This window comes from Hypomesus nipponensis, chromosome 11 (assembly GCF_054491055.1).
Source record: "Hypomesus nipponensis isolate SF chromosome 11, ASM5449105v1, whole genome shotgun sequence".
Taxonomy (NCBI): domain Eukaryota; kingdom Metazoa; phylum Chordata; class Actinopteri; order Osmeriformes; family Osmeridae; genus Hypomesus; species Hypomesus nipponensis.
Window position 1 is genome coordinate 18,689,953 of NC_140371.1, and position 20,391 is coordinate 18,710,343.

Consider the following 20,391-nt stretch of genomic DNA (forward strand, 5'->3'; position numbering starts at 1 on the left):
TTCTCTGTCTTGTGATAAGCATTGGGAATGTGACGTTGGGTGACATCAGAGAGAGAGAGAGACAGAGAGACACAGAGAGACACAGAGAGAGACAGAGAGAGACAGAAAGAAAGAAAAGACCGACTTGTGAGGGCAGTAGAGAAAGGAAACGTACGAGTGAAATCAAATTTAAAAAAATAAAACAGAAGTTGAACAGTATTAATTAACGAACAGTAAGATAAACGGTTTCAGGATCAAGAGAAAGCTACCCTAACCAAGCTTCCAGTTTATGTCTCCCTACCACCTGTTCACAAGGATCTACTGGACTATAACAAAGTGCAGCATAACCCACAGTGAATTCTCAGTTGCTGGGTGAAACCTGAGTCTGAGGTTTGGCTCTAAGCTCCATTGATTGGTCATCGATTTCTAAGGGTCAGAGGTTAAACTCTACGGTCGCTGTGTGACTTGTAAACAACCTCATCCACCTCCTGACCAGGGAAGACTGTGGTGGCAAACACGGTCCACCTTTTAGACCCCTGCGGTCAGAAGACGCTGGCCCTGTCTTCCTGACTCTCCCTGCGCGGTACGGAGTGTCGGAAGGGTCAAACCTGCTTGATAACTCAATCCCCTCCCGGTCCATTGTGGTGACTGTATTACCTTACACTGCTGATGTTGCCAGACTTTACGGAACGGAGATTCAGGAGGCTTTTCTCCAGTGTTGCTGTTACACCGAGAGAGACATGATGGAGGAAGAGGAGGATGAGGAGGAATAGGGGCAGACTTATGGATATAAATGAAGGGTGTGTGTCTGTGTACAGGGGCTGTCCCTCAAGACGCCTGAGTAGAATGGATGTGTCGTGCAGGGCTGAAGGGACTGAAGTGACTCCTTACTGGCCCAATCACACACACACACACACACACTTTTACACACGCACACACACAAACCACCTACCTCTCTAAAACATCCTCCCCATCCATCTCTATTAGCCAGCAGTCAACTGGAGCCCGAGGGACTGCCAGTCAGCCCTCCTGTCCCAGACAGAAGGCCTTCATCCTGGGGGAGAAAGGGGTTGGTGGAACCTGGGTGAAGGGGGCTGGAGCCATGGTCCTTCATTCTCTTGCACCCCAGACTAAGTTAAACAGATGTGTTCCACCTCTCACCCGTGTCAGGACACTGCCCGGGGCGGTTGAGGCTCACCTCAGTGCAGGTTAGCTACCTGGCCTCAGGGACAAGTGGACATATTAGTGTCACGGTGGAGACTGCTGTCCTTATTTCTACTGCAGAATTAACCGAAGAATGCATACATCAGGAGAAACGGTTGTCGCAAGAAAGTCAAGAAAGTCTTTCCTCGGTCATCGGCTCTATCATTAAAATAGATTAAACTGATTTATTTGTGCAAGATTGAATCTTTTTTATATAAATCATGCTTAAAATGAGTAAAACAGGAAGGATACAGAGGTATCTATACACGTTTGAGTAAACAGTTTAAATATAGTTTACAACGTATATTTCCTTCTTGGGTACAGCGTGGGTTAATCATTTTTCGATCCTTCAAAGGGATACATGACACTCTCCTAACTCATCAAGCTTGTCCTGCAAGCCCCTGTCTCCTGGAAGTCTGGAGCGAGAGGCCTCATGTCTTGTACATAAAGCTGTGTGAGGTTAAGTTGACCTCCTGATCAGTGAAAGAGAGATGTCAGGTCTCACTGAAATCTCGTCCCATCAGTTGGTGTACATATCCGTCGTCGCAACCAACAGATTTCACATTGAAGGCCCCCAGGAGCTTAGGATTCTGATTGGTCAGCGTCGTGTGATGTCAGCCTTCTCTCCTCTCCCGTCCCCAGGTCATGCCCAAGCCCATTGCCGTGGAGCCCTGCTGGGGAAGCAAAGCTGGCGTTCTCACCGTCCTCTTGTGTTTACCCAGAGTGCCATCGGGTATACCGCCTCCAGGACAGTCTGGTAAGAACTTGACACACACACACACACGTGCACACACACACATGCACACACACGTGCACACACACACGTGCACACACACGTGCACACACACACGCCCGCCTCGCTATCTCCTCATCTCACCAGCTCTCCAGCCAGCTACTTTTTTTCCCCGTTTAATTTCGAACATGATGTTTCACACGTACACTTGGCTTTAAAGGAAGGTAGAGAAGGTCACAGGTTATATCAGGATGAATTACAGCAGCCGTCTGGATCGATCCTTTCCTCCAGAAGACTCTCCTTATGCCAAACGGGATTGTGTTGCTGCCATAGACAGAGACCTGATATTACAGAAGAGCTAAATGTGCTGCCATGCTGTGGAAATGAATTAGAAGATGGCCTTTTTAACGACGCATATCCTATCTGAAATAGGCTTAGCACTGTCAGCACCCATCAAACTGTCTCTCTCTCTCTCTCTCACTCACACACACACACACAAACACGCTTCAAACAACTTTAATTAGCATACTCAATCCCCACACACCATCTCCACCTTCTTCCAAAGCATCCTTGTCTTCTTTGCGTAAGTGCTGTCTGTCTGTCCGTCAGGCAGGCAGTGTGTTCCTACCCTCTCCAGAACAGTGTGTAATATGTGAGCGCAGTTGTGGCTGTGTGGGCCACAGCTCTAGGATGCCTTTTAAAGACGCAGGGGGAATTAGGCACTCTGCTCCAGCCGACAACAGCTTCTCATGCGCAGGTAAAGCTGCTTGTGTTGCTTCAATGGAGATTTCTAAACTGGGAGTCAGGCCGACAGGAATACAGAGAGTCTGGCTGACAGGCAAGTGGGCAGGCAGGCAGAGACACAGGCAGGCGGGCAGGCAGAGACACAGGCAGGCAGGCAGGCAGAGACGCAGGGAGGCAGGCAGGCAGGCAGGCAGGCAGAGACGCAGGCAGGCAGGCAGGCAGGCAGGCAGGCAGAGACACAGGCAGGCAGGCAGGCAGAGACGCAGGGAGGCAGGCAGGCAGGCAGAGACACAGGCAGGCAGGCAGGCAGGCAGGCAGGCAGAGACACAGGCTGTCAGCAGGCAGGCAGACTAGCAGGCAGTGAGTCAGGCAGACCAATGGCCAACAACAGAGGATGTAGATAGAGTGTGAATGGAGTCCTGGTGTGATAATGCAAGCTGCAAAGGAAGGTACTGAGCAAACACACCATTATTCTGGGAGAGAGAGAGGGGGAGGGAGAGGGGGAAATTCTATTCAGCATCTGATCTTTGGAGTCAAGCTGCTGGTTGCTGTGCTGTCACAGGTCTAATCCACCACAGACAGAGAATGTGCTGCAGCACCAGACGCATGCTAACCTGAGAGGCATGATGAGGACACACACCTCAGGAGCATTCACACCAGAGACTCATAGAACCCAACGACACACCGTCACGATTTAACTCCTCACACTGATTCCACGCGCACACAGCCGAAGGAGAGATACAGAGATGAAATTGAAAGACTTTTCTCTGTATCTTGCTGTCTGTCGGTCTCTTGCTGTCTCTCTCTCTCCTGTCCTCCCTGAAGAAGCTCTGAGAGGGTCCGAATATTTCCATCGTGGATCTGAGAACAGGAAGTGAAATCACTCCAGACGATTTCCGCCTCTTCCCTCGACGGACTCACTTCAAGAGGAATCCTTCATGAGAGGATGCTTTTTTTTTTCGCCTCTCTCTCTTCTTTGTTTTCCTCTCCGTCTCATCCTCCGCTCCTCCCCCTGGTGTGTTGGCGTCACCATAATATGACCTGCTTCATGCCAACTGGGAGAAGATAACACTACTGTTTCTCTCTCTCCCCCTCTCTTTTTCCTCTATTCAACGACTCTTCATTTCTTTCCTTTCCACTTGTGTTATGGCAGCTTGTATGTGTGTGTGTGTGTGTTATATCTGGCAGCTGGTGCTAAGGGCCTGGAAAAAAGTGGATGAGCTGCAAGGATCTTCTGGTGTGTGTGTGTGCGCGTTTCCTAGCGTTTCAGCAGTATTGCTGTGTAATGCTGAGCTCAGCAGTGCTCAGTGCCCCAGGATAGAACAGGTGGATAAAGACTCAGAGAGGCTGCCTTCGGAGGAGATGATACTCACACACACGTGAGCACAAACACATTTTTGCAAGCACACACACACACACATATTGTACTTTCAGAAACACATTGACTCAAACAGAGAGAGACAGAGAGACAACGACAGAGACATAATATGTAGCTCCTAGCTGGTGTTTGAATCAGAGTAAGTATACAAACCATGAACTTTCAACAATTGTAGGTGATAGACATCTCGGAAACTATAAATGCACAGCAAGACACCGCACACTCACCCTAGTTCTCCTAGAGCCACAAACACACACACAGAAACACACACAGTTCTCCACATTGTCCATCGGTGTGAAAAGATTATAAGTATCTGAAACCATAGAGTCCTCTAAGTCTTTGTGTCTACAGGTCTGCTCTGATCACCCAGATATGCACACATACAAAGAGGATGGTATAGAGTAAGATAGACACACAGAGAGAGAGAGAGAGAGGGAGAGGGAGGTAGAGAGAGAGGGAGGTAGAGAGACAGAAGGTAGATGTGTGAAGGTGTCCACTGAACTGCTGTGCGATGTAAGTGTCCATGGTGGTACCCCTTCTTACCCGGCAACAAGATTAGCATATCCCCATGGTGCCTGTGAAGATTAGTCTCCACGGTAACACCTTGATAAAAACCCTTCCTTTTCTCCAAGCCAGTGGAGGGAAGATGGAAAAGAAGCACAATCACAGGTACCGGTTATCTCTCTCTCTCGGTTTGGCTTCATCTCTCTATCTCCATCTGTCTGTTCGTCTGGCTGGCTCTCCTACACCCTCGACCCAGCGGACCCTGTCCAGGCTAATCTTTAAGGTGTGCATGTTCGCACGCACTTGTTTTTCTTTATGCTTGTGTGCGTCTTATTTGTATGTCCATGTGTGTGCATGTCTGTATAGGACAGACAGGCATGCCTTAACCATGAGGAGTTGGGTAGTCACCGTGTGGTCTGTGGAATTAGGAAGACGGGAGATTCCGACAGTCTCTCTGGTCAGCAACAACAACGACACTGTGTGTGTGTGTGTGCGCGGCACAACAGTACCTCTGGCTTTCGCGCCTGACTTGGGTTGGCATTCCGTGAAGAACACACACCGCCCGCGGCGTTGCCCCCCCCCCCCCCCCCCCCGCCGTGTCCGAGGTCAGGAGTGGCGCCGTGTTGTGTCTCACGATGTCCCTCTGAAGGTGGGAGGGCAGAGTCGCTTGACAGGGATTGGACAACAAAGCAGGACACCCAGCCCATTGACCCAGAATGGATCCTCGATACGGTGACCTTCTCCACAGACAGCTGTTCTGCTTTACAGTACAGGAGCAGCCACACTGCAGACCTGCAGGCACAGTTCCCCTCCTCTGTCTCTGGTTCTTATCTCAGCACTCTGTTCGCTACAGGATGACAGGATCCAACTCATGTTCATTGGATTGCTCGGACTGGTTTGTCGTGGGGATGTTCTTTTCAGGTAGATCTTCTGACACTTTCTTTGGCTGCTGTAAAAAAAGGCGTTGTCTCTCTCCTGGAACAGAGATCCCGCCTGGTCAGCAAAATGACGGAAAGATGGGGGATGGAGGGATGAGTGACGGAGGGATGGGAGGATGGAGAGAGGGGATGGAGGGATGAAGGGGGGAGGGATGTGGAATGGAGATCTAGGGGGATGCAGAGAGAGGGGATGGAGGACAGGAGGTTAAATGCTGTTGTAATCAGTGTTGTTGGGAAGCCACAGCAGCCTGTAACTCTAGCCCTGTCCTGCTTCCTTGGCAAACAGGTCTGAGTCAATAGTCCTTATGTGCTGGCGTCAGGACATTCAGGGAGGTACAGTACACTGTGCTTTTGTTGGGTCTTGTTTGTGTTCTAATTTCAAAATGTATTGTAGTAAGCACACTGCAGAGTCATTATAGTTGACAAAAGATCCCATTTCACTTCAGGTCTCAGTTACCCCTTTGCCTTTCCAAACAACCGCGTTATTGTAGAAACAGTAGCGCCGTATCGAGGACTTTCTCTGGAAACTTCAGTTTTGTGCCATTTTTCCCTCAGTTTTTTTTCCCTCAATGGGACAATGGGAGAGGGCCAGGAAGGCAGGGAGAGAGTAAAGGAACGATGTGGAAAGAAGATTCAAACCTAAGCCCTACACGCTGTTACCCAGTGAGCTACTGGGGCGCCCAAACTTGACCTTCTGTAACTCCCCATAGCATCTCTGTATTCCAGAGACGGTGTTCCTTATCCCAGCCAGTCACTCCATCAGGGCCTAATGACCCAGCGCCTCCCCTGACAAAACAATCCCATTAATGTGACGAGGGTCGCATTAGCGACATGTTCTCGACACCTGCACTCACCTGGATGCTGATTTGATTTCCTCGCGCAATTAATCTAATTTGCAGACGTCTGTACTGTATGTGTTCAGCCAGAACACAGCCTGGCCGCTCTGTGATGTGTCGGAACAATGCGCCCCGCTCTCTCGAAAAAGGCAGGAAAATCTCTCTTCTCACTTGAAACTTTTAGAGGACGCACAGTGAGGGTGTCATCTTTAAATGGTATTGTGAGAAGATAATTACTTTTCTGAGGGGTGGCGTGGGGCGAGGTTGCTGTTTGGACTGGGACAGGGCTGTCAGGGACACGCTGTCAAAGTTTGAGAAGTTCCTGAAGGACGACGTTCCCATGGCGATGTGATGTACAGTAATTACGGAGGGCCATTTGAAGTGATGAAGCTGTGACTTTCGAGCGGAGAACCTGACTGTCACCTGTAAAACTGGCCAGGGAAGCTGTCAAGTGTCATGCCAAGTCACATCTACAGGTCTCTCTCTCTCTCTCACCTCCAATGGTTCCCTCTCACCATATTTCCTTCATCCTCTTCATCATTTTTCTCTTCCTCTTCCTCCCTCTGCCCCTCCAGTCTTCTTGTTGGGTAATCTCTGAGGGCTGGCCTTCTGTCTTCGGCAGGCAGTACATGATGGAGAGAGACAACGCTGAAACACAGTCTGCCATGTCCATATGCACACACACACACACACTCACACACACACACATAATCGGCTTTTCCTCCTGCAAAAAAAGCCCCTACTAAATCACTTGAGTGTGAAATGCCTAAACATGTTGTGACCAAATTACACAAAAGGACTACAGTGAGCTTCTCCTTGTTTTGCTGCGTTGTTTACTTGGCTCAGTGTGAACAGATTCTCTGTCTGTCCTAATGAGTGTTGTCAAGGCCGCCAGCGCCCAGAAGTATCCGTACCGCTGAGGGCTCAAGCCCACGACTGCAGGAGACCAGGGAGGGGACTCACATCTGCTGTCATTGTTTTTCCTGTTGTCGCTCGTCACGCCGCTAGGCTGCATTGTGGGTAGCTAGCTGACCATTAGACAGCGGTTGCTCGGAGAGAAGCCTGCCCTTGGCAGTGTGTGTGTGGTGGGGGGGGTATACGGCTCAGTAACCTGCGGAAGCTGCTGAGCGGCTCCTGTTGAACCCTGATAGGCTGAGTTGTGTTCACGTCAGGGAGACGTTGTCGAGGGGGGGGGGGGGGGAGGGGGTGCTGCTGGCTGGCTGGCTGGCGGGAGAGAGTGAACTCATTTCTATCTGCTGTGTGTTTCACATGTCACGCTGTTCAGACTCCTTTCTTTGAAGTTCACTTCTCTTCTCCCTCCACCTCCTCCCCTCTCCTCCTCCTCCCCTCTCCTCCCCACCGTCTGTCTCTCCAGGCATAGCTATAGCCAGCGCTCTGGTGGACACCTCGCAGCAGAGACCAGGAGACATCAAAGACAGACACCTGGGCCTCAAGATCCGCAAACCACACACGGTGCATCACCAGGGGACCTGCGTTTAAACCGCCCGACCGCAACCACGCCACGCCTGTCAGACCCAACTCTGGGGTCGCTTCTCTACGCGAACGCTCTCTGAACTCTTGTGTAGATAACTTCCAGAAGCTTCTTATCCGTTGTGGATGTGGTTGAGGTGCGGTTTAAGTGACCTGTGCCTCTTCACCTCATGCTGGGATGGAGTTCATCTCAGAGAGACTCTTCTCTGATAGGCCTGAAATCAGACAAGTCCCGCCCAGGTTGACGAGGCTTCGTCGTCATTGGTCCTTCCGGCCCCAGAACAAAACCACTCCACAGGAAATGCAGGAGCAGATCTCTTTTGGGTGGAAAGGTGCATCATGGACTTGAGTGTGTACAGTAGCATCCTGGACTGAGAAGAAATGGACGGCTAACCTCCCTGTTTCATAAAAAATACGTTAAGAATACAAAATGGCTCCTCTGTTTCAGTTTTTTATGTGGCTTGGAGAAGTAAATGCCTGTGATCCTCCTCACCCCATACACTGAGCCTGAATAAGCCTTGCAGTTCTACAAGTTCTGCTCAGGGTTCTGTAGGAAAAGGGTACTATGTTCTAAAGCTGGGTTCCATATTCATGTCTGTGTGCGCTGATAGAAATACAAAACAGGAATATAACTGCTACATCAATGTTTTTAACTTCAGGTATTTGTAAAATACCAATATAAAGCTGTTTCATACCAGCAACTTATCCGCGTCATATCACCAGATCTGTGAAGATGTTTTAACATATGCTTAGTTTTTTCTGCAAAAAAACTGTGTCAGTAAACATATCATTGGGCATGTGTTTATTTAAGATTCATGAATTTATTTACAATTTCAATTTCATTTTGTATCCTGTTTAATTTAGCTGTTTTGTGTTGTAAAACTGTAATATTGACAAGGGCATATAGGTTCAAAAATACACCTAACTTCTGTAGCTTTACAAACTCCCACTTCTTTTTGTGCAGTGTGTTTATTAAGCCGACACCAGATCCTCCGTCTCACCTGTACAATATGTGCACTGTATTACTCAAAGGGTTATTGCTATTTCCTTTTTACCGTTGCAAAAAATGTTGAATGTTTGTTTACATGTTTAGATGAGTAGGTGTCCTTTGTTAAAATGTTTGTTCTCAGCATTCTACAGTTTATGTTCATAATAATTTAGTTCTTTCCTGGCATGAGTGTGGATGTATAAATGCCACACTTTAACTTGTGAATACAGTCAGAAATGTATAAATGTAAAGTAAACGAATGAATTCCATGTCATGTATTTTACACAGATTTGTTGAACTTTGTATTACAGAAAGGCAGCTCACAACTGTTATGTGCATAGGCGCACAAATATGCAAAGTTATTAAACATTTTGATGCTTCTTCATGCTGTCATTGGAGAATGTATCTAATGTGTCCGGTCTCAGGTATCCTCAGTATGGATTAGTGTGCTCAGGATTTCAGTCTGATCACATTCCAAGCAGAGTGGACTATACTCATTGATCAAGTAGCCTTTGATTTGATGTTACTGGCAGGTTATACTTACAAATTAGTAAGTATATACAGTTTGAATGTCATGCATTTAAAGTCCCTGCCTCTTATACATACTGACTATATCTCTTATTCTCATTCTTTCTCTCTTTTTCTCTCTCTTCCCATATGTCTGCTATTACTCAGTACTTAACATTGATGCTTAATCCCGTCATCATCTCCTGTGTGTGTGTGTGTGTGTGTGTGTGTGTAAGTGTGTGTATGTCCAGGATGTGAGTGTCCTCCCCCACGTGACGGTCAGCTGTCCCGGGGTCAGCCCCGGCCCCGCTCCCCTGATGCATGTCTCGTCCAAACCTCCATCTTTGTATTGTCGTGGCGACGGTGAGCCATCTCCTTCCGACTGACTCTCTGATGTCATGATTTAGTAAAAGGCCGGGCGACTGGATGACTAACAAAGCAGACAGTTGTACTCTGATCCCCCAGACACACACACACACACACACACACTCTCAATATGACCATATAATCACACTCATCTCATACATCACACTCGTCTCACACACACACACTGCGTATTGTCCTCTGGACTCCCACTCTCTCAGAGCTGTGTTGACCCTGTTGACCTCTTGCCTACACAGTTTCACCCTGAAACAGTCACGAGTGGCCTGCACTAACGCCAGCACGTCTGATCCCCACAGGAAAAACAGCAAAACTGCCGACACAGTTAGACAGTGTGAATCTATGATGCTGTTGCTATAACATGTTTATGACTTTTTATGGAAACCGAGGTGCCAACAGTATATCATGGTTGTAAAACACCAACATAATTACACCAGGATGAGAATAAAAGGAACAAGGAGGAGGGGAGCATTTATTAGTATTCATAAACCATTTGTCTCTGTGACACAGAGCTGCCCACGAGGGAAAGGTTTGTGTCTCTGGCTCAGGACCCATGTGACCTATTAATGGACTTTAATGAAGGCCTTGGTCATGTGACTGGTCTGTTTTCATTTGTGTACTTCTCCCTGGTTTCAGACCCTCCATTACACCAAGGACACCGGCAGAGGAAACCTCTGGTTTTAATCTCGTCCTTCTCACCGTCAGTTTTATACAAATTATCCCTGAGAAAGGGTGAAGGCCAACCATATAAACAAACTCTTTGTGAGATGTATTTATGAGAACTATTAAATCATTCACTTGCCTACTACCGTTCATGATGGAGTAAAGTTCCCCACCACAGACACCTCTGCAGGTCAAACCAGGGTTTGGAATGGAGCCTCTTCACAGAAAGGGTCGTTAGAATGGAGCTTTATACATTGTAATAAGCTCAATCTCCACAGTGAAACGCCGTTTGACTCCCGCTATCAAAAATCCAATTCGGCCCACATTTATTGGAATTAATACTCAATGTCTGTCTTTTACCGTTGTGTTTTCTGCCAGGGGGATTTCATTTCAAGGTTTAGCATTGCATTTGTTTGACATTAATACCTTTTTCACTCTGCCTTCTCTGATAATATGTGTTACGTCTCTTCAGTCTAGGCCAGATATATCTGTTTTCATCAAATGTATTCGCATGGGAACTCCTTTCCTCAATGAGAGCTTAGCTTACAAAATATCGGCGTTATTCTTTTTTATGCACTGTATGGATTTGAGGGACAACCTGTTAGCATCATTTACACTTTTATATATTCCTCCGAAATAATAGTTTGCGATTTTGTTAGTCAGTTGAACTGCAGTTCCTTACCCCCGTTGGATTCTGCAAACAAACACTGGAACCTGTCTTCAACCTTCTAAATGTGTTTCCATGTCATGCAGACAGCTGTCAGCGCTGCATTCTGTCTCTGCATCAAATGTTTCCAATATTCTCTCTCTCTCTCTCTCTCTCTCTCTCTCTCTCTCTCTCTCTCTCTCTCTCCCTCCCTCCCTCCCTCCCTCCCTCCCTCCCTCCCTCCCTCCCTCCCTCCCTCTCTCTCTCTCTCTCTCTCTCTCTCTCTCTCTCTCTCCGCCAGCACAATCTGGTATCGCGTCGATATAAAACACCGGTGACATTTTCGGTTTGATATCAGGACAAAGTTCAAAGAGACAAACGGGGATGTGAGAAGTCCTCATGTTACTCATCCCTAAACTGTGGTCCTCCCAAGGTCAGGCACACAGTGGCCCTACATAGATGCTGAAGCGCATGATATGGTTTAGCTTCTACTTCCTGTTCCTTGTGGTAAAGATAAATGCTGTTCTCAGTCCCCTCTCTCTTTGTTGAAAGAGGCAAAAAGGCAATGGTCGTCTAAAAGGGTCTGTTTCCAAAATATCAGCTGACTTCTGGAGGTGTTGACTGGATGCTAGCAGGCCCAAGGCTGGTGTCCTTGGTTTGACCTTGGCCGCTTGTCTCAAGTAAAAATGTTGTTGCTGCACGTCAGCAGTTACTGATCTCTCCTCAGTCCTTTTCGTGTCAATTGTGTAAATAGCATTTTAAACACTGAATGAAGTTCTATCAAGAAGCTGGCTTGTATAATTTCACTACTCTTTTGTAGACATGGCAAATAAGAAAATCATTATTATAACTGTTACTTTTCTACTGGTTTAATTACCAGTGTCTTGCCTCCCCCCTCTCTTTCTCTCTTGCAATATCTCATCATCATCATCTGGACAAAAGACCACAAGGAAACAAGACTTTTTCATGAGTCAACTTTTTTAATCGTTTTATACAATAGATTGTACATTTCCACAAGCTAAGAAGAAATAACGCTAAGTAGCTGAGGGATTCATGATCTCCAGTCAATATAAACATAGCAGTTTTTTTTTTCTATTTTAAACAACCGACATCATGGAGATGAATACAAATATACTCTGCACCATTTTTCTGTGTGGAATATTCAAGATGGCCGTCCAGCACCCCTCATACAAACACATTCACCTTGTCTCTGTGAAACTATCAGCTGGACACCCTGTAGCTTTGACACCAGTGGCCAATTAGAAGAAGCCACCCAAGGCATGAGGACCCCACCCATGGATCAGATTCAAACTCGTATGCTCTGTTATTGCGTTTCTCATCTTCCATGCAATATTCTCTAACTGCAGCCCTGTGGAAGCCTCCCTCCACACGTGTCTGTGCTTTAGCGGTGAGCTAGGCCCCTCCCCATGTTTTGTGATGTCACAGAACAGTCACTGCAGTCCACAGAGTATGTCCTAAAGCACACAGAATCGTGTGACCAGGCTATCCTGGTCAATGGTCCTAAAGCATGACATAGAAACTAGAAAGAAAGGCCGGAAAAATAAAAGATAGAAAAATAACAAGGTACATCCCCAAAATAATGAGACAGCCAACTTCACTCTTCAGTGGGCATATGTTACATCATTAGTTTGCTTAGGAAACATAGCAGGGCGCACATACATTTATGTCCTCCTTTTCCAATGCAAGTTATATACAGTATATTGGGGATACATATGTTTTATATGAAAAAAATAATAATAATTTGAGTTGAAATCGGCGTATTCTGTAATCTAAATTTTAAAATGGCTCATAGTGCTCCCAAACAGAATATCATAATAAGACATTTATTGTCCAAATTACAAGTTTCAATCAAGTACATACATATATCATTGTAATGCCCTGTAAATAATGTGTACTATACATTACGTTTTTGAGAAGCCACACAACATGTCATAAAACCAAGCAGCATGTCATAAATGTTTTTAACTGTTCCAATGACTAACGCAATTAGCTTCACATGCTACGTGTATGCGTGAGGTGACTGTGTGCTGGGTCAGAATAGGTTCCCAAAACATGATGAAATGCGGAACTTTTTTGGGAACATTACTTCAGAGAATTACACACGATTATGATACAACGCCAATTCTTTCCCTGGAGATACTCAGGATAAACATACAGTACAAAACGCGATCGTTTACGTATCGGGGGTGGGGGGTGGGGGGGTCACATGGTACAGTTTGTAACGGCACTCTGTGATGAGGACATCTTGTCTGTGCCCAGACGTGAATGACAGATTTGCCATTGTTAAGTGTGTCATGTGACAGTGTGTCATGTGACACTATGCTGAACAGATGGCTGAGCTGCGTGGAGAAAAGTGTGCGTGGTAGTACTGTATCATAAAGCAACGGCTATGAGAGTCAGGAACTACACTTCCTATCACAGCGCCTTCACGGTTCCCTGCGAGTCTCACGCCTGAATGTACTCAACCTACTCCCCGTCCGGAACGCTTTTAGGCATGGAAGCTTACGAAAGTCCCACACTTGCTGAAGTTGATTACTTTATCTACCAGAAAAGCTTTCAATAGTGTCCTGCCATAGTGTTTACAATCCATCGTGATCTACCTTACCTATAATCTCCTTATAGCTATCTGAGAGAGTCCTGAAGTCCTGAACTAGATGTTGTTATAGGCCTACTGAACTCCTCTACATAATAGCTGAATATACAAGTTTTGAGGGGAAAGATAAACAAGCTGAGTGTGGGTGTGTTTGTGTGCTAGTCTTTGCCTGTGTGCTTTGCATGCTTGTGTGTGTGTGGGTGTGTGTGTGTGTGTGTGTGTGTGTGTGTGATTCAGAGCTCAAACATGTTAAGGGTTCAGCTCAGGCAATGCAGGGTAAGGAGCATTTGACAATATGGCTGAAGAACGGCTCGATGGACTGAAGATTCCAATCCTTGGAGATCACTCTTGGGGAAATTTAGGGAATCCTTTGCTTTATTTGTATTCCTGACCCCTTTACTCCTTCTAATGTTAAAGCATGGCATACACCATTTCAAAACACACACACACACATCACAGATGAGATATAGTTACATCTAAATGCCTACCTCATTTGAACCACTCTTTGAAGAAGTGAAGTGGACATCTTGTCTCAAAGACGCCTCCTCAATATAGATGCACAGTGCTAAATGACTATCTCATGGTTGCACAGTGCAGTGGGTCACTACCCCAGACACCTGCGGTTATGTACGGCGATGCCACAACGCGTCTTCTGCGCTTAAGATCGCCGATTCCGCGACGGAAAACATTTTCCCTTTCACGGAAACACATAGCAAAACCGAGTAGCGCGTTAAGACCACTTTAGCACACTGCGTCAACGTAAGCCTCTAAAAACCAGAATTCAAGAAAGGAGTCAGGGAACCAGGGAAAGAAAAACACAACAGGTATACTGGGAACAGAGAATGTTGTTTCTTGTATGTTTGTTTTTTGTACAAAGTGTTGTCAGTCTGTGTGTTTGTGACCGCCGGCCACAAGCGGCTACAAGACAGACGCTGGGTAGAGCGCCACCAGGGTGCAGTACAGCATCCAGGCCTGAGGGGGCAGCATAGAGGTCCTCGGGGTGGCTGAGCCTAAGATGGCGGTGGATGTTCCAGGGTCGTCTATCTGAGGGTCCTGGAAGGAGACGGAGAGAGGAGAGGTGAGAAAGCACAGACTTATAAGGAAGCTAATCAGTAACAACCCTTTTTTTAGCACTCAGTTTAAGTTGATTACCCTCTTGAGGTCCACTTTGAATACAAGTGAATAAATTGGCATTTTGCTCTCAACCCAATAAATTGCCTAGTTTTGTCCAAGCATAGTGATAGGTCTGTTCCTAACAGCATCCATAACCAGTTTGTGTCTGAATTCTGCTGCACTTAGAAACGCTGCCTCAAACAAAGGTTTGAATAATCAAAGTCAAATTTCTTTCAATAACATTATCAAATTAACGGTTTGTTTTGAGTCTCTGCGTAGAAAATAAAAGGGGGTTTTGCTAAGTGAAATGCCAGGGTTGCTCTCTTCTATCCTTGTGCCGCTTCAGAGATGTGATGAAAGCGGCGTTTGACAAACTCATAAAATGGTGAGCTGAAAGCAGGGTCATCTCTTTTCAGGCTGCCTGGACCTGCCAGTGCCTCCTTAAATGTCACTCGATGGCATAATGCAGCTTTATTATGTACAATGACATTTACTGAACTTTAAAAGCCAGTAGATAAGCAGCGATCACATTTCAGCCCCCAGGACTACAAAGACCATGAGCACGTGTTTCAGGAAGGGTTGCCATGACTCAGTCGAAGGAGTGGATGACCTTTGACAGGGGGTCAGGGATCTAGGTTACAATCATAACTCTGTCTGACCTGTTCAGGAATAACCTCTTCAATCCAGTAACTTTACCCCCATGGTTTAATTACATGTCTACGCCGATCATCTCCAGTGTTGAGAAAAGTTTGGACCTGATGTCATCTAGCTTCATTAGAAAATGATTAGAACTTACCACACACAATACTCCATCCACAGTAGCATTGGACTTCAGTTTTTGAGCCTGTAAAGCAGAAGAAGACAAAGATATGATCACCTCTGTTACGTTCGGCTGCCAGACAGCGAGATGAGAGGAAGGGGGAGGAAAAAAAACCTGGTGTCAGACAATGTGATAAGACAGTATTGGATAGGGAACCGTTATCATTCAAAAATTTTACTTCCTCTTTTAAGACACGGCCAGATCCAGAACTAGGCTATCCTGAGGTACAAGCTGCACTTGTTTTTCATCTGAAATAAACCCTCTGGCAGGCAGAGAGAGAGGCCTTGAAGAAGTGCTGCAGATGACTGAGCCAGGGAGAGGTAGATGGATGTAAGGAAGGGGAGAGAGGTGTGAAGCTCCCGCCTGGAGCGGAACAGGAAAGCAGCCTCACAGTAGGCCAGGTGATTTGATCAGATTGTTTTCTCTCCAACTGAATGAGATCAATGATCTCTGACATGGGCAGGAACATTTATATTGTTGATTTAGTGTTGGGATCTTCCCAAAATGGCGAGTTTGACATTTATGTTGACTCTAAGGCAAGGGGGGGAGTCAGAAATATTTTTGTTTGTGTGTACATGTGTGTGTGTGTGGGTGTATTTGTTCTTCAATTTGTGTGTGTGTGTGTGTGTACGTCCATGGGGGTTTCAGTCTGTCAGTCTTATAGATGAACAAACAGTCTTAGTGCGTTCTGCCCTCCCCAAACCAGGCGAAGAGTCACATGAGACGCATTATAATTCAGTGATCAAGGCAGTATTATTATACTCTTGCCTCGCCACCAAACAGCAGGATGAAATGTTTCCATGGATTCATATCCATAAATCATCCTTGTGTTTGGAGCTCACTATACAGGGAATATGATATGACCGCATAAACAAACAGAGAGAAATGAATAATTTCACATGTGATGCTGAACTCCACATCAATTCTCAGACGGATGGATTATTGCTTCTGTTCTGAGTGGGTGGCTGTTAGGATTAGTGTGTCTTTGGCTCCTGTTTTTGGGCCTGCTGTGAGAGGTGGGTGTAGATATGCTGTTTGTATTTGTTACCTGCACCTGAATCCAGCTAGAGATGTATGTCCTGCGGGTGAACTCTCCTCCTGCTTCTCTCACTATGACCATCTATCGGACTCCCAAGAAACGCTGATCCAGGTTCATACCCTCATCATCAGATGGATTTGTGGAGATGGTGGAGGAATCAGGATTGCAGCACATACTGCAGTATAGGTTTGTATCTCTGTGTGTGTGTGTGTGTGTGTGTGTGTGTGTGTGTGTGGATAGTGAGTGGATAGCCAACAATGGAGGACTTTGGCTGTGTGGGGGGGGGGGCGCTGTGTGTGTGTGTGTGGGGGGAGGGTTGTACACTCACACACACCAAGCTGTGTGTGTTTTAGTATCTAAGTACAATATGTTTGTATGTGGTTGCAAGGTGCGTTTGTAATGTTGTTGTACAATTATATTGCATAACAGCAAAATTCCATTTTCATTACTCCTGATTTCCATAAGGTCCTGGGGTGCTTTGCAGATTTTCTCAGATTCACAACTCTCAAGAACAGACTGTGTTAGCTCCAGGACCCAATCTCTCTGACAGCCAGGTTGGTGAGTGTTAGCTCGCTAGCTAACCCTGCTGCGCTCAGATACTCTCTCTCTCTCTCTCTCTCTCTCTCTCTCTCTCTCTCTCTCTCTCTCTCTCTCTCTCTCTCTCTCTCTCTCTCTCTCTCTCTCTCTCTCTCTCTCTCTCTCTCTCTCTCTCTGTCTCTCTCTCTTTGTCTTTGTTCTGGGCTGGGAAACCGCTGCCAGCCACCTGACTTCATTTAATCACACAGCGCAGGATAAAAGATGCTCCGCTCTCCCAGTGTCTTCCCTTCACACAAAGAGAAACATTTACAGGAAAAAAAGAACCCCTCTTGCAAGAATAGAAGACAAAACAAAGAAGTGTTGCCTAATTCAGTTTTGAAGCTTACGGGTCAAAAACACTCGTTTTTGCCCGGCAAACAGGAAGCAAATTAGATGTTGGGGTTTCAACAATGGGAAAGCAGAAAAGCACCTGTCTCCAGCAGTTTTTCTAGTTCTTTAAAGGAAGGTGACTGCAGGGGTCATACTGTCTGTCTTCTTTTCAGTGTTGGTTGAGTAGCGTTCGTTGTGGAGGGTTTGGCCTGTGGAGTTTGAGGATGTATTGTTGCCTGTGGCTGCAAAGCTGGTTCAGGATGGAGGCCTGTGGACGGGGGTCCAGGGGGTTCATGCACACCTGTGTGTGCCTGTGTGAGCGCGAGTGTGCAGTCTGCATTGTATCTGGGTGTGCGCTCGCCCAATGTGAGTGTGTGTGTCTGGTGTATCAAGAGGATGAGTGTGTGTGTGTGTGTGTCTGATGTATCAAGAGGATGAGTGTGTGTGTGTGTGTGTGTGTGTGTGTGTGTGTGTGTGTGTGTGTGTGTGTCTGAATGTATCAAGAGGATGAGTGTGTGTGTGTGTGTGTGTGTGTGTGTCTGGTGTATCATGAGGATGAGTGTGTGTGTGTGTGTGTGTGTGTGTGTGTGTGTCTGGTGTATCAAGAGGATGAGTGTGTGTGTGTGTGTGTGTGTCTGGTGTATCAAGAGGATGAGTGTGTGTGTGTGTGTGTGTGTGTGGTGTATCAAGAGGATGAGTGTGTGTGTGTGCGTGTGTGTCTGGTGTATCAAGAGGATGAGTGTGTGTGTGTGTCTGGTGTATCAAGAGGATGAGTGTGTGTGTGTGTGTGTGTGTGTGTGTGTGTGTGTGTGTGTCTGGTGTATCAAGAGATGAGTGTGTGTGCTCTGTTCTGTGGCCCGTTTTGCGAGTGTGTCATTACAGAGAGTTTGTCAGACCCTGACGGGCGTCCCTGAGCCACACACAAGCCTTCAAGCAAACAGGGTTCATACAGGAACACACACTCTCATTAACTTCTACTTGACACTCCAGTGCCAACACACCATCCACCAGCCTCTCATTATAAACTCAGTGTGTGTATTTTGTGTGTGTGTGTATGTGTGTGTTTGTGTGCGAGCATGCTTGTATGAAAGCACAGAGTATGTGGGTGTGTGTGTGCATTTGAGATGTCAGAATATAATTTTCATTCAGTCTATAATAACAGGTTATTTAACCTGGTCCTATATTACACAGTTTTACTGTTAGCTCATCACGGTAGCACAGGAACCTTGCCTGCCTGCCGTAGTGTGTATTTAAATCTAGAATAAATATGCCTCCACTAACTGTCCCCCACTAACAGTCACCACCGTGTTTTGTGCTCCTTTATTAGATGTAAGTCGCTCTGATAAGCAGGTTTCTCTCATGTAGGTTAGTCCCCTGACCTCCAGCCTGGTCCACCTTCTGTAATGAGCCGCTGTTATCCCCCTCCTCATCCATATTAGCATGTGAATGGCTGTTCACCCAGAGGTGCTGTGGAGGACGGGCCCAGACAACCTCACCGGGGGGGGGACGGGCGGGCGGGCGGGCGGACGGTCAGACGAGGTAATGGGCGCTTTCGGTGGCATCAGGTGACATTCAGACTGGGTGGCTCGACAGTTACCTTGTCGCTGTGACTTTGAGAAGGTGATATTGTTACAGAGGAAGATGAAGGGATAAACGAAGGCCAACATCAACGAGATAAAAACACGCTTGGTCTTTCTGGTCTCTCTCTGGTCTGATCTATACAGGAATAGAAATGAAAACAATCCCCGAGAACTATCATTCAGAAGGTCGTCTCTCAAACAGCCTTCTATCTACGAACATCAGCTCGCTAAGCTGACACTGCTTAGCAGTCAGATCGCACACACACTTCCTGCTCACAGACACACCAGGAGCCAAATGTATCCCAATACTACACACATACACACACACACACACACACACACACACACACTGCTGTGTGAACTTAAGACACAGGTATTGATCTCCCAAAAACATTTGGATAATTTCCATAAAGCAGAGATGGATGAAAGGACTTCAATCTAACTGTAAACAAAACAAAAAACGTCAAAAGTGGAGACAGGAAGTGGCGAGATGTTTTCTCATCATCTAAACATGGTTTTCAGCGGCAGTGCCAGCGTGGTCCCAGCGTTGGGGGAGGTGGTGTGTGCGCAGCAGGGGGGGCATGGTCACCTGTAGGCTGCCGCAGAAGTGGTAGATGCTCTGGTCTCCAGTGTTGAGGTGGTTGTTGTGCGTGGCGGCTGCGTCCAGAGAGTTGGGGGAGCGCTCCCTGCTCTTCTGGTAGGGGGTGGTGGTAGAGGTGGTTGTTTGTACCGGGGGCATGGGCTGCCACACGCCCACATCGGTCCCGTTACCAAACGCCTGGATGGCGTTCCCTGTGGAGGGGGAGAAGGGAGGAGGTCAGTGCTGCCAATGGGGGAGAGAGGGGAGCAGGGGGGATGAACATAGGCTTTGTGCTTATTTGGTAACAAAACTACAAAAAAATGTGTGTCTGCGTAGGACAGACAGTGTGTGTGTGTGTCTGTGTGTGTGTGTCAGAGAAGTCTGTGTGATGTTATTTTGTGAGATAGTAAATGTCTCTAGGTCCTAAATCAAACATTATCATCAATCCATTACCAGAAAAAACACCACTACTGCACTGTAATCCATTTGCCCTAATAGCTATTGCCGGCCTGCCTTCTCCAAACACAATCAAATTATGTGAAGTTAAAAAGTAAACTCTGAGCTGAAACACGATCCTTGTTGTGTATGTGCACACGAGTTTGTGCATCAATGTGTGTGTTTGTGTGTTAGAAAGCTCTTTATTTTGGCTGAGGGATATGAATATGTTATGTGTGACGATGATAATAAAAACAAAGACTAAAGTGATGAGGGAGCTATTTACTGAGTCCATTAGAAGGGCCCTACTCCA

General features: G+C 46.6%; 2 protein-coding genes across 2 annotated transcripts in view; one reads left to right on the plus strand and one right to left on the minus strand.

Moving 5' to 3' along the window:
- Window positions 1–9,397, plus strand: part of atrnl1a (attractin-like 1a) — a 129,048-nt gene extending 119,651 nt beyond the window's left edge. The window contains exons 29-30 of the mRNA XM_084709954.1: window positions 1,825–1,939; window positions 7,691–9,397. Coding sequence (XP_084566080.1) covers window positions 1,825–1,939; window positions 7,691–7,815 — 240 coding nt within the window. The 3' untranslated portion in view covers window positions 7,816–9,397. The remainder of the gene's footprint in view (window positions 1–1,824; window positions 1,940–7,690) is intronic.
- Window positions 9,398–11,951: 2,554 nt separating this feature from the next.
- Window positions 11,952–20,391, minus strand: part of gfra1a (gdnf family receptor alpha 1a) — a 48,906-nt gene continuing 40,466 nt past the window's right edge. Inside the window, exons 8-10 of the mRNA XM_084710251.1 lie at window positions 19,653–19,855; window positions 15,515–15,562; window positions 11,952–14,658 (exon numbers count right to left, since the gene is read on the minus strand). Coding sequence (XP_084566377.1) covers window positions 14,524–14,658; window positions 15,515–15,562; window positions 19,653–19,855 — 386 coding nt within the window. The 3' untranslated portion in view covers window positions 11,952–14,523. The remainder of the gene's footprint in view (window positions 14,659–15,514; window positions 15,563–19,652; window positions 19,856–20,391) is intronic.